Source organism: Bos indicus x Bos taurus, chromosome 9 (assembly GCF_003369695.1).
Source record: "Bos indicus x Bos taurus breed Angus x Brahman F1 hybrid chromosome 9, Bos_hybrid_MaternalHap_v2.0, whole genome shotgun sequence".
Lineage (NCBI taxonomy): Eukaryota > Metazoa > Chordata > Mammalia > Artiodactyla > Bovidae > Bos > Bos indicus x Bos taurus.
The window spans coordinates 42,879,122-42,893,337 of record NC_040084.1 but is presented as its reverse complement, the minus strand read 5'-3'; the positions used below and the strand labels follow the sequence as shown (position 1 = coordinate 42,893,337).

At 39.0% G+C, this 14,216-nt stretch overlaps 1 protein-coding gene across 4 annotated transcripts in view; it reads right to left on the bottom strand.

Annotated features, from left to right (window-relative positions):
- PDSS2 (decaprenyl diphosphate synthase subunit 2) overlaps positions 1-14,216 on the bottom strand; it is a 285,071-nt gene that overhangs the window by 89,336 nt on the left and 181,519 nt on the right. For all 4 annotated transcript variants that reach the window (XM_027551287.1, XM_027551288.1, XM_027551285.1 and 1 more), the window contains one exon: positions 12,585-12,659. In XM_027551287.1, the coding sequence (XP_027407088.1) occupies positions 12,585-12,659 (75 nt within the window). The remainder of the gene's footprint in view (positions 1-12,584; positions 12,660-14,216) is intronic.

Below are 14,216 nucleotides of genomic sequence, written 5' to 3'. Positions count from 1 at the left end.
CTGTGTGTTTTTTGTGGTAGCTTTGTTTTGAGTGTTCTAGTAGCACTCAGTGTGCTGTTGTAGACATAGTAGCAATTGAAGTTTACTAATAAGCACTTCCTCAAAATGGCCTAATACAGTTCTTTAGCCAAGCATTTAACCAAGATGGTGGAGTAAAAGGATGTGTGCTCATCTTCTCCTGCAAGAACACCAAAATCACAACTAGCTGCTGAACAAGCATCAATGGGAGAATATTGGATCCCACCAAAAAAGATATCCCATGTCCAGGGACAAAGGTGAAGCCCCAGAAAGACGGTAGGCAGGGCAAAACTGTGTTTGGAAACAAACCTCATACCCACCAGAGATGCTCAGAGGGCACAAACAAAACCCTTGTGTGCACAGGACCCAGGGACAGGAGCAGTGACCCCCATGAGACTAAGCCACACCTGCCTTTGAGTGTTTGAGTGTCTCCTGCAGAGGCACAGGTCAGCACTGGCCTGCCGGGGACACAGGGGCTCTGGCTACAGCACACCTGAGAGGCACAGAGTGTGGCATAAGTCCTCTTGGAGGAGGTCGCCATTAGCCCCACTGAAGAGCTGCTGAGCAGACAACCCACAAAGTGGAGAATAATTATACCAAAGAAGTTCCCACACTTTTGCAAAAGTTCTAGGGCCCACAACAGATTTCCCAACCTGGGGATCTAGCAAAGGGACTGAGAACCTCCAGGGAATTTGACTTTGAAGGGCAGTGGGATTTGACTACAGAACTTCCACAGGACTGGGGAAACAGACTCTTGGAGGGCACAAACAAAACCTTGAGCACACCAGCACCCAGGACAAAGGAACAGTGATCCTACAAGAGACTGAGCCAGACTTGTCTGTGAGTGTCCATGAGTCTCTGGCGGAGGCAGAAGTTGACCATCAGGGGCACTGAATAAATAGTCCTGGGAGCCTCAGCGTGCTGGCCTAAGTCCTTTTGAAGGAGGTTGCCATTACCTCCATTAACCCTATCACAGTTTGACCTCAGGCCAAACTACAGGGAGGGAAGACAGCTCCACCCATCAACAGAAAATTGGAATAATGATTTCCTGAGCATGGCCCTGCCCACCAGAGCAAGACACAGTTTACCCCACAGCCAGTCCCTCCCATCAGGAAGCTTCCACAAGCCTTTTAACCTCATCCATCAGAGGGCAGAGAGAATGAAAACCACAGTCACAGAAAATGAAACAAAATAACTGTATGGATCACACACAGCCTTGTCTAACCCAATATGAGCCATGCCATGCAGGGCCACCCAAGACGGATAGGTCATGGTGGAGAGTTCTGACAAAATGTCATCCACTGGAGAAGGGAATGGCAAATAATTTCAACATTCTTGCCTTGAGAACCCCATGAACAGTATGAAAAGACAAAGAGATATGACACTGAAAGATGAACTCCTCAGGTTGGTAGGTGCCCAATATGCTACTGTAGAAGAGCAGAGAAACAGTTCCAGAAGGAATGAAGAGGCTGAGCCAAAGCAGAAACAATGCTCAGGTGTGGATGTGTCTGGTGGTGAAAGTAAAGTCCAATGCTATAAAGAACAATATAGCATAGGAACCTAGAAGATTAGGTCCATGAATCAAGGTAAACAGGAAGTGGTCAAACAGGAGATAGCAAGAGTGAACATCAACATTTTAGGAATCAGTGAACTAAAATGGACTCGAATGGGCAAATTTAATTCAGAAGAACATTATATCTACTACTGTGGGCAAGAATCCCTTAGAAGAAATAGAGTAGCCTCATAGTCAACAGAAGAGCCCCAACTGCAGTAAGTGGGTGCAATATTAAAAACAACAGAATGATCTCTGTTCATTTCCAAGGCAAACCATTCAATATCACAGTAATCCAAGTCTCTGCCCCAATCACTAATGCCAAAGAAGCTGAAGTTGAACAGTTCTGTGAGGACTTACATGACCTTCTAAAACGAACAGTCAAAAAGGTGCCCTTTTCATCATAGGGGACTGGAATGCAAAAGTAGGAAGTCAAGAGATAGCTGAAGTAACAGGCAAGCTTGGCCTTGGAGTACAAAATGAAGCAGGGCAAAGGCTAACAGAGTTTTGCCAAAAGAATGCACTGGTCATAGCAAACATGCTCTTAAAACAACACAAGAGAAGATACTACACATGGACATCACCAGATGGTCAATATCAAAATCAGACTGATTATATTCTTTGCAGCCAAGATGGAGAAGCTCTATACAACCAGCAAAAACAAGACTGGGAGCTGACTGTGGCTCTGATCATGAACTCCTTATTGCAAAATTCAGACATAAATTGAAGAAAGTAGAGAAAACCACTAGACCATTCAGGTATGACCTAAATCATATCCCTTATGATTATACAATGAAAGAGACAAATAGATTCAAGAAATTAGCTCTGATAGAGTGCCTGAAGAACTATGAACAGAGGTTCATGATATTATACAGGAGGCGGTGATCAAAACCATCCCCAAGAAAAAGAAATGCAAAAAGGCAAAATGGTTTTCTGAGGAGGCCTTACAAATAGCTGAGAAAAGAAGAGAAGGGAAAGCAAAGGAGAAGAGAAAATATATACCCATCTGAATGCAGAGTTCCCAAGAACAGCAAGGAGAGATAAGAAAGGCTTCCTCAATGATCAATGCAAAGAAATAGAGGCAAACAGTAAAATGGGAAAGACTAGAGATCTCTTCAAGAAAATCAGAGATACTAACGGAACATTTCATTTAAGGATGGGCACAATAAAGGACAGAAATGGTATGGACCTAAAAGAAGCAGAAGATATTAAGAAGAGGTGGCAAGAATACACAGAAGAACTATATAAAAAAGATCTTCATGACCCAGATAACCATGATGGTGTGATCATTGATCTAGAGTCAGACATCCTGGAATGCAAAGTCAAGTGGGCCTGAGGAAGCATCACTACAAACAAAGCTAGTGGAGTGACGGAATTCCAGTTGAGCTATTTCACAACCTAAAAGATGATGCTGTTAAAGTGCTGCACTCAATATGTCAGCACATTTGGAAAACTCAGCAGTGACCATGGGACTGAAAAAGGTCAGTTTTCATTCCAAACCCAAAGAAAGACAATGCCAAAAAATGTTCAAACTACCACACAATTGCACTCATTTCACATGTTAGCAAAGCAATGCTCAAAATTCTCCAATCTAAGCTTCAACAGTACATGAACTGAGAACTTCCATATATTCAAGTTGGATTTAGAAAAGGCAGAGGAACCAGAGACAAATTGCCAACATCTATTGGATCATAGAAAAAGCAAGAGAATACAGAAGGGTATCTACTTCTGTTTCATTGACTGTGCTAAACCCTTTGACTGTATGGATCACTACAAACCATGGAAAAATTCTTCAAGAGATGGGAATACCAGACCACCTTACCTGCCTCCTGAGAAACCTGTATACAGGTCAATAGCAACATACAACTGGGGACAGAACATCAGAGTGTTTCTAAATTGGGAAACAAGCACGTTAAGGCTGTATATTGTTTATTTAACTTCTGTTCAGAGTACATCATGGGAGATGCTGGGCTGGATGAAGCACAAGCTGGAATCAAGATTGCTGGGAGAAATATCAATAACCTCAGATATGCAGATGATATAACCCTTATGGCAGAAAGCAAAGAGGAACTAAAGATCCTCTTAATGAAGGTAGAAGAGGAGAGTGAAAAAGTTGGCTTAGAACTCAACATTCAAAAACTAAGATCATGGCATCCAGTCCCATCACTTCATGGCAAACAGATGGGGTAACAGTGGAAACAGTGACAGACTTTATTTTCCTGGGCTCCAAGATCACTGCAGATAGTGACTGCAGCCATTAAATTAAAAGATCCTTGCTCCTTGGAAGAAAAGCTATGATCAAACTAGACAACATATTAAAAAGCAGAGACATTACTTTGCCAACAAAGGTCTGTAGAGTCAAAACTATGGTTTTTCCAATAGTCATGTATGGATGTGAGAGCTGGACCATAAAGAAGGCTGACCACCAAAGAATTGATGCTTTCAAACTGTGGTGTTGGAGAAGACTCTTGAGAGTGCTTTGGACTATAAGGAGATCCAACCAGTCCATCCTAAAGGAAAGCAGTCTTGAATATTCATTGGAAGGACTGATGGTGAAGCTGAAACTCCAATACTTTGGCCACCTGATGCGAAGAGCTGACTCATTGGAAAAGACCCTGATGCTGGGAAAGACTGAAGGCAGAAGGAAAAGGGCATGACAATGGACAAGATGGTTGGATCACATCACTGACTCAATGGACATGAGTTTGGGCAAGTTCCAAGAGATGATAAAGGACAGGGAAGCCTGGCGTGCTGCAGTCCATGGGGTCACAAAGAGTCGAACATGACTGAGCAACTGAATAACAAGCCGAGTATTGCCAATGGGTGCAAAGAAACTACAAAGTGTGGGGGAAAAAAATAGCTCCTGCTCCCATCAGCTGGAGTGGGAAAACAATTCACAGGGTATCAGTAGGCTACTCTGAAGGGTTTGCCTTAGCAGCGGGAAAAATGTTAGACTAAATGTTACTCTGATCCTCTAAAAGCTTAAAGGTAGGACCTGAAAGTATCAACCTGTTTCCAGTAATTTAACTGCATTCCAGAAGAAAGTTCAGGAATATTCATGGAGACACAAAAATGTCTAGCATCAAACAATAAAATTCACAGTGTCTGGCAGCCAATCAAAAATAACCAAGCATGCAAGAAAAAACAAATGGGGAGGAAAATAGCAACACATAATGAGGAATAAAATAAGTGAATTGAAATCAACTTAGAAATGACACAGATGATAGAATTAGTAGATAGGGATAGTAAAATATTTTCCATGTGGTCTGGGAGCTACAACAAATACTGAGTATGTTAAGTAGAAGCATGGAAGAACTGGTGAACTTGAATGCATACCAACAGAAACTATCTAAAATGAAATACAAAAAGAAAATTACAGGGGAACAAAAAAAAAAATACAGCGTAGTGGACTCTGTGATAACTTCAAGCAGCCTATTACTCATGTAGCTGGAGTCCCTATGATAGAGGAGAAAGAAGGAAAGATCAAAAAATATTTTAAGATAAAATGACCAAAAATTTTCAAAATTTGATTAAAAAAAAATAAAGTCACCAGAACCAAGAAGCTCAAAGGACCACAGACACAAGAAACATGAAAATAAAAAGAAAAATGACACAAGGCATCATAATCCAATTGCTCAAAAACAGCGGTAAAAAGAAAATCAGAAAAACAGCCAGAGAAATTTACACACGTTATGTACAGAAGAACAAACAGCAGTTTTGGAAACAATTAAGTGAAAAGATAATGAAGCAATACCTTTAAAACACTGAAAGAAAAAAAATTATCAATCTTGAATTCTATATCCAGTGAACATATCTTTCAAAAGCAGTGTTGAAGTAAGACTTTTTCAGACACACAAAAGAAAGAATTAATCACCAGCAGGCCTGCACTATAAGTAGTGTTAAAATACATCTTTTAGGAAGAAAAAAAAAATACCACATGGAAATTGGGATCAACACAAAGAAATGAAAAGCACTGTAGATATTAACTATGTGGGTAAATATGAAAGATACTTAAATGCTTGTCTAAAGTATCATGATCTTAATATTTTTTCTGATTTTTCCCAGATAAAATTTTTGTTCACATTTTCCTCCTGTTATGGTTTTCAATGGCGGAAACTTAGCTTGTTTATCTCTTTATTATATATTAGATGGTGGCATAGGCTTTTGCAAATAAGAGATAATGTACAACTTCCTAGTGGACTGAAATAGCTTATTTTCATGTTTTACTTGAAAGTTGCACAAGAATCAAAATAAGATAAACATAAAGATAAAACAAGTAAGTGGATAGAAGCTTCCCTAGTGGCTCAATGGTAAAGAATCCGCCTGCAACTCAGGAGACGCAAGTTTGATCCCTGGGTTGGGAAGATCCCCTGGAGAAGGAACTGGTGACCCACTCCAGTATTCTCGTCTGGGAAATCCCATGGACAGAGGAGCCTGGCAAGCTACAGTCCGTGGGGTCCCAAAAGAGTTGGACATGATTTAGTGACTAAACCTCTGAAAATAGGGAAGAAGTCTGCTGTTCCCCATTTCAACAGCAATAGAAATTGAAGACACATGCCTTGCAGAGGACCTTGATTAGATTCCTAAGGAGGGAGCAGGAGTGGATGGGAAATAAACAATAAAAAATCAGAAAAAGTCAGTGTTGGGGTTCCTAAGATCACTCCCAAGTTTGATGATTTGTTAGGAGGATACACAGGACTCAGCATATAGTTGAACTCACAGGTATGGTTTATTACACCAAAAGGATACAAAGTAAAACCAGCAAAGGAAAAAGGTGCATGAGATGAAGACTGGAGGAAACCAGGTATAAGGTGTTAAGAATTCTTCCTCTTCTGGTAGAGTCACAAAAGATGTGATTAATTACTCCAAGAATTAACACATATGAAAACACACGTGAAATGCTGTCTAGCAGGTATATTCACTGGTGACTCAGTCCTCAGGGTTTTGGTTGGAGCTGGCAATGTAGGTATCCTCTGCCTAGCATGTACCAAAACTCTAGACTCTCAGAAGGAAAGTAGGTGATCAACATAAACCATACTGTTGGCAGAGACTGTTTAGGTACAGTGAACTGCCCTTATCAGTTAGAGAATGGGGGAAACATTTCTAAAATCCAAGTTTCCAGATGCTAGCCAAAGGCTAACCCTACAAGCAGGTTTTTTTTTTAAGGACAGTAGTCCTTTTCTGCATAGGGATATATTAAAAATATTCTTACTTTTTGATTCAAGAATGTGACTTTCATTCAGAACTTTTTTAGCAAACAGTATGAAATACAGCAAAGTTATATACGCTAAAATGTTCATCATAATATCGTTTACATTAGTAAAAAAAAAAAAAGGAAAGGAAACAAAGTAAGTGTCCAAAAACTGTGGAATGGTTCAGTAAATTATAGTACAGTATATGAATGAAAGTAATGAAGAAATATTAAATACCCATTAGATATTTTGAAGACTTTTAGTAACAAAAATGACTATCCTGGGGAGTAAATCAGAATGAAAAAATTATATATACAATAATAACTCAAAAATGGGAGAAATTAAAAAAAAATGGGAGGAATACAGAATGAAAGCTAGAAGGAAATACACTAGAATGTAATCATGATTCATTTCTGGGGATGGCTTATATAAAATAATTTTTATTTTCTTCGACCTTTTCCTGTGCTGTCAATTTTTAGTTAACGAACACGTATTTACTTTTCTAATTAGAAACTAAGTTATAATAATAACATAATTGTGTTAAAAAGATTTTAGATATAATGGCCTATGGATTCAAAGCAACTTTAGCTAATCTATAAAATATTTAGTATGCACAGTGAATAATATGAATAGAATGTTAACGAGGGAACTTTTAGCATGGCAAATGACCATTTAAAGTGTATTTTTAAATCTGATGTGCTTCTTTGTTTAATTAGTTAACAAGAAAAGAAAAAACAGGTAAATGGAAGGAAGATATAAACACTAAAAAAAGCACAATGACTAATTTTTATTGCAAGGAAGAAATGGCTCACAAACTAGCAAAAATACAAAAATAAAAATGTTATTTGCAAAGGATAGCACAAGGATGAATTTTCTAAATAACACTGAATCCCAATTTACATACAATCTGTTAAGCATTACTAACATAAGTCACATAAATTTTCATAGTTTTAAGGAGGATTAGGTAATTACTCTACAAACTTCCAGAGAAGGTGATTTTTAACATATTTAGTTACAACTCCCCTCCATTTGTTTTAATGCATCTACTCTAGTCAGAGATACTACTCCATAGAAAGCTATTTTTATACTACCCGGCTTCTTCATCACTGCACTAAGAAAGGAGCACTAAGGAGGGAGAAAACAGACCACTATTGTATCCTCTTATCCCTGGAGAGATGAAATGGTTTGCAGCTCATTTTAAATCACAAAGCAATTCTTTTGTGTACGAATTGGCCCCAGGAGAGGAGGTTGTGCAACTCACTTTCCACATGACCTCCACTTGTGGCTGCTTCCCAATCGTGTCAGAACATGAAAACCTTGAAGGCACTCCATGTGGGGCAGTGCTCTCTCTGCCTCTGAAGTGACTCCTGGGCCAAGTTAGAAAAACCAAATTCTGAAGAGCCACTACAATGGAAAGCACACTCAGAAGGAGGGTAAAAAACCCAGAATTTTTCTGGTTAGGAAGGGAAATGTGGTTAACCTAAATTGGTCCTAAAGAGCAAATGGAGGCATCAAGAAGGACTTCTGCTTCAGTTCAACTATGCATTTTTGTTTCCGTTATAAAAAAAGAACAGCTCTTTAAATGGTTTGGCTATATTCAGAAATGTAACTGCTTAAAAAAATTCTGAAGTGTCTGGGAAGGTAGCAGGGAAAGAGGACAGATGACAAAGCATTGCTAGAGTCTTCTGAGTAAAATTTACTAGATAATCAAAGTCAGCAACTGGTGCCTACTAACAGGTGGTTCATCGAAGACTTTGTTGCTACCTCTCTTCTCTTTCCCAGGAAGAAAGATTATACGGGACTTGGAGTCAAAAAAACCTGGGTTCGGATCATGTCACTGTCAAACATGTGTTAACCATTTCCAGACACTATGTTTTCCTGGCGTTTGTCATCTCTGAATTTTAGGCTTTTTCCTCTATAAAATGGGTATACCAAGAAATGATACCGTTTTCATAGGTGATTATGTAGAAAGAAAGTATAAGCAAACTGTAAAGTGCTAAGCATTTATTATTGTTGTTGCTAGTAGTTCTGCCTGAAATACAGAAAGTATTTAACAGATGTTCACAAAGTTATTAATAAACTGTAGCAACTATAATGGACAAATGGTAAGAGTAAATAAGTCAAGAACCTTAAAATCAACAATAACATTTTCACTTAAAACTTAACAGATATTTAACAACAAAACATTAATATCTTATATGGAACTATTAGGTTGGTGCAAGAGTAATTGCAGTTTTGGGCCATGAATTTTGAGTCATTATAACTAGGTTCAAACACAGCTTTATTAATCAAAATAGGAACCATTACAATCAACACAATTTTGCCAACAAGAAATAAGTTTGTTCCTGTAGCATAAAAATCTGTGCTTTGGGATTCGATGAACTCTTGGAAAGCAATTTCTGCTTTCTGGTTGTGGAAGCGTTTTCCCTGCAAAAAGTTGTCGAGACACACAAAGAAGTGGTAGTTGGTTGGCAAGAGGGCAGGTGAATGTGGCGGATGAGGCAAAACTTTGTGGTCCAATTTGTTCAACTTTTGAAGTGTTGAATGTGTGATATGCGGTCAGGCGCTGTCGTGGAGAAGAACTAGGCTGATTCTGTTGACCAATGCCAGTTGCACGCATTGCAGTTTTTTGTGCATCTCATCGATTTGCTGAGCACACTTCTCAGATGTAATGGTGTCTCCAAGATTCAGATAGCTATAGTGGATCAGACAGGCAGCAGACCATCAAATAGTGATGATGAACTTTTTTTGATGCAAGTTTGACTTTGGGAGGTGCTTTGGAGCTTCTTCTCGGTCCAACCACTGAGCTGGTCGTCACTGGTTGTCATATAAAATCCACTTTTCTTTGCACATCACAATCCGATCAAGAAATGGTTCGTTGTTGTTGTGTAAAATAAGAAAATATGACACTTCAAAAGAACAACTTTTTTGATTTGCAGTCAGTTCATGAGCTACCCACTTACGGAGCTTTTTCACTTTTCCAATTTGCTTCAAATGCCGAATGATCATAGAATGGCGTACGTAGAGTTCTTTGGCTACTTCTCGTGTAGTTGTAAGAGAATCAGCTTCAACGATCGCTCTCAGTTGGTTGTTGTCAACTTCCAAAGGCTGGCTACTGCGCTCCTCATCTTCAAAGCTCTTGTCTCCTTTGCAAAACTTCTTGAACCTCCAGTGCACTGTATGTTCATTAGCAGTTCCTGGACCAAATGTGCTGAAGTGAAGTCACTCAGTCATGTCCAACTCTTTGCAACCCCATGGACTGCAGCCTCCCAGGCTCCTCTGTCCATGGGATTTTCCAGGCAACAGTACTGGAGTGGGTTGCCATTTCCTTCTCCAGGGGATCTTCCCGACTCAGGGATTGAACCCAGGTCTCCTGCATTGCAGGCAGGTGCTTTACCCTCTAAGCCACCAAGGAAGCTGCAAATGATCTCTGCTGCTTTACAACCAAGCCATTTGGAATTCAAATAAGAAAACTGCTAGAATTTGCTTTTTGTCTAACATCATTTCCACAGTCTAAAATAAATATAAAATAAGTAGCAAGTAATAAGTCATTAGCAAAAAATATAAAGCAAGAAATGCGCATTAAAATGATGTATAACATGAGTGAGTGAGTGAAAGCTGCTCAGTCGTGTCCGACTCTTTGTGACCCCATGGACTATACAGCGCATGGAATTCTCTAGGCCAGAATACTGGAGTGGGTAGCCATTCCCTACTCCAGGGGTTTTTCCAAACCCAGGAATCGAACCCAGGTCTCCTGCATTGCAGGCAGATTCTTTACCAGCTGAGCCACTAGGGAAGCCCGATATATAACATAATCACATTTATTTAAGAACGTATTCAATAACAAACAGCAAATTTTGACAATGCAAAACCATAAATAGTTTTGCACCAACCTAATAACACCTCCATCCATGGAATTATCTAGGCAGGCAGACGCTTTACCATCTGAGCCACCAGGGAATCCCAATAAACACCTAAGAAATATCCCAGGGGAAAAACAATGCTGCCAGAAGCATGCATGCACACTCAGTCATGTCTGACTCTTTGTGACCCCACGGACTGCAGCCCGCCAGGCTCCTCTGTCTATGGAATTTTCCAGGCAAGAATAATGAAGTGGGTTGCCATTTCCTTCTCCAAAACTGCCAGAAGAGGTCACTGCAATCATCATATATGGTGGGATCTCAGGTATGGCAGAGGCATGCTTGCAGATCAGGTTTCATTAAGGTACAGGATGAGAGGTTAAGAGCTGAGTTCTTAAGTTCAAATCTCAACTGGCAAGTTGTATGACTATGGGTACATTAATCTTTTCTAAGCCTCAGTTTTCACAGATGTAAAATGGGCAGAGCAGTAGTCTCTGCTAGCAGGATTACTGTGAAGACTTCAAGGAAGACACTCATGAATTACTTACCATAGTGTTACGTGCTTGTTGTTGTTTAGTTGCTAAGTTGTGTTGGACACTGTTCGACCCTGTGGATTGAAGCCTGCCAGGGTCCTCTGTCCATGGGATTTCCCAAGCAAGATTGCTAGAGTGGGTTGCTATTTCCTTCTCCAGGGGATCTTCCCAACCCAGGGCTCAATCCCAGGTCTCCTGCATTGGCAGGTGGATGCTTTACCACTGAGCCACCAGGGATGCCCATTATGTGCTTACCTACCATCATCTTCCTCATACTTTATGTGAGGTGTCTTTTTATGAGTGGAACTAGACCAGGTCCTCCATTTACAAACTGCTATTTACCCTCAGCCGTGGCAGAGAACCATGGTATGTTTTTGAAAAACACAGCCAATGGGGTCTACTGTGGTCATATATCCTGCCAGTCACCACACAGCACTATGCTACATAGCTGAAGTTAAGATATGCCTGCCAGGAACTGTGTTCCCTGAACCAAATGTTAGCAGATGTTCAAGGTACCGTTCTTCATATTTCACTAACCACTCTCTGAGCCATCCAGAATCCCTGGGTTATACTTTTAAATTTAAAATTTCATATCCAGGTTGCTCATGCCCTATGTTTCACTTCCAGTAAAATTTATCTTTCTTTTTTTTCAAATGGAAATGTCAAAAAGCTTAAGATGTGCATACATGCATATTTTTCCTAATTTTAGTGAGTGGAATCTTGCTAATGCAGAAAGCTAAAGAAGTTAGAATAATGAAACACTAATAAAGGAGTCCCTTATAATAGCATATAACATGTTAAATGATGGTGGTGGTCAATGAAGCAATTGCTTCATATTCAATATCCTGCTGAAATGAAATAACTGCATTTTAAGGAAATAAAACATAACCCTTTTTGAGATGTCCTGCTAAATGAGTCAAAAAACCTTAATTCTAGATCTATAAAATTAATCAAAATAATCCAACTGTGCAATCACTCTACATCTTATCATAGAGAATCTAATAGTGCAGTAAATTCTAGATCTTGGATATAAAAGACATTCCTCCCTTATGCCCCCAACAGGTCACCTTCTTGGGATCACATCCACACTTTTGGGACACGGAAAGCCTCTTCTTCCGAGGAAAGCCTGGGTCCAGCACCTCACCATGAGCTGCTTCTCCAGCCTGTCTGCCTTATTGACAGTGCTACCTGCCAGCCAGAAGCATCCTGGTGTCTACTGGGCTGCTGCAGACGGAGCAGACTGTGAATCCAGCCAGAGGATAAGAGGTTGTTTTAATTGGCTAAATCTGCTATGTACTAAGCGTATGGCCATGAATTTGTAGCCAAAACACTAATCTAAACACAAAACAAGAATGACATTTTCGCTCAATTCTAGTTCTGCCATGAGGGTTTTTAATCTAACATTTTATAATGAGTACCAAATCCTTACCTTTGCTAAAGTAGAATTTTCATAGTATACTCCTTGTACCAAATCCATAAGAGCACTTGCTAAAAGTTCCACAACCTAAAAAACAAGAAAACAAGAAAAAAATCAGAAGAATTTAAAAAATGTATCCCCATTTTTACCTCAGACTGCCTCAGGAGGCTCAGTTGCAAGGGAGTATTGTGTTTGATAGAAAAAAAAGGGGGGATTATGCACAAAAATCCTGGCAAATGGCATTGTCCACCTGGATATTAGAGCTGTGATCCAATTTTTCCAGTCACAATTCAAACAAACAAAAAAAATCTTACAAGCATAGCATTTAACTAATATGTGAAAAACCAGTAACAGTCATATTGAACATAAGTTTAAATTTCAGATAATGAATAAAATCTGAACCCAATTTATTTTCTGAATGTTTGTTTCTGTCAGGTGGATACTTTTTCAATATCGCCATTCTGGGAGCCATCACAATGCCAATTTTCATACTTAACACAGAAAGAAAAGCAAAAGCAAAAGAACAGTTAACCTTTCTAATGTGTTCATTCTGGTGCACTAAAAATGTGCTGTGGATATATTTGGTATAGGGCCTTTGGGTCAAATGTACTACAACACTGAAAATTTTAATAGAACTGTAATAGTAAAATTGTATTCATCTAACCTGTATTATTTTCAAGGCTTAGACTATTTAAAAAATCAAACAAAATCAACAGCTTTGAACTTGTTCCAGAATGAAAAACAAGCAGAAAACAGCAATGGTCTCCTTGGAACTACTGTACAATTTAGAGCTGTTTGCATAAACCATAATTCAAGAGGATAAAATAGTGGTATTTATTATAATGTTCAATGCAGTCATTTCAAACAACAATTCTCAAGGAAACCCTATCTGTTTCTTACCAAGTCTTATTATCTTGTATATTTAGCTCTCTATGTTATGCAGTCTTATATCAAATTCCCACTCTTGGCTTCCTAAAATTTAGCTTAGTTCTGATTGAATTAAAGGATTTTGTTTCAGCTTTTATCATTCTTGTAATTGAAGACATTATTAAGCCAAAGGATACAGACTCAAACAACAAGTTACTTCAACCTCAGGTACCTTGGATTTAATAAACATTTTCTTAGAGGTAAATGACATTAATTTGTAGAAAGGTATGCTTTAAAATTTTAACACATAAGCATTTATCTCCAAATTTATATTTACATTCATCCTGCATAACACACACAAGGCTGCTGATATGGAAATTTTGCTGATTAAAGGGATATTTTTTTTCTAGCTCTGCAGATGGGTTAATTTGTAAGACCTATACAAAGTCTTTTTTTTTTTCAATCGCATTGCCCTTTAGGTAACCAAATACTTAAGAAATATTGTAGCAATATAAGCTGCAGAGGAACTACAAGGACAATGATCCTACAGTGTTACCAGATGTGTTGAGTTATTTAAGTGGGGAAAAGAGAAAAATGAATGGATTTTTTTTCCCCCTGAAGGTATCAGATAAGCTCTGCTCTCAAATCCAGGAGGATAGAGTATCGCCAATAGGTCTATGAAAGACTGTAACTAAATGCACAGCATCAGATTGGATTACAGTTTACACAAGCAACATCCCAAGGTCCCTCTGATGGCTGGACACATAATACAGATCA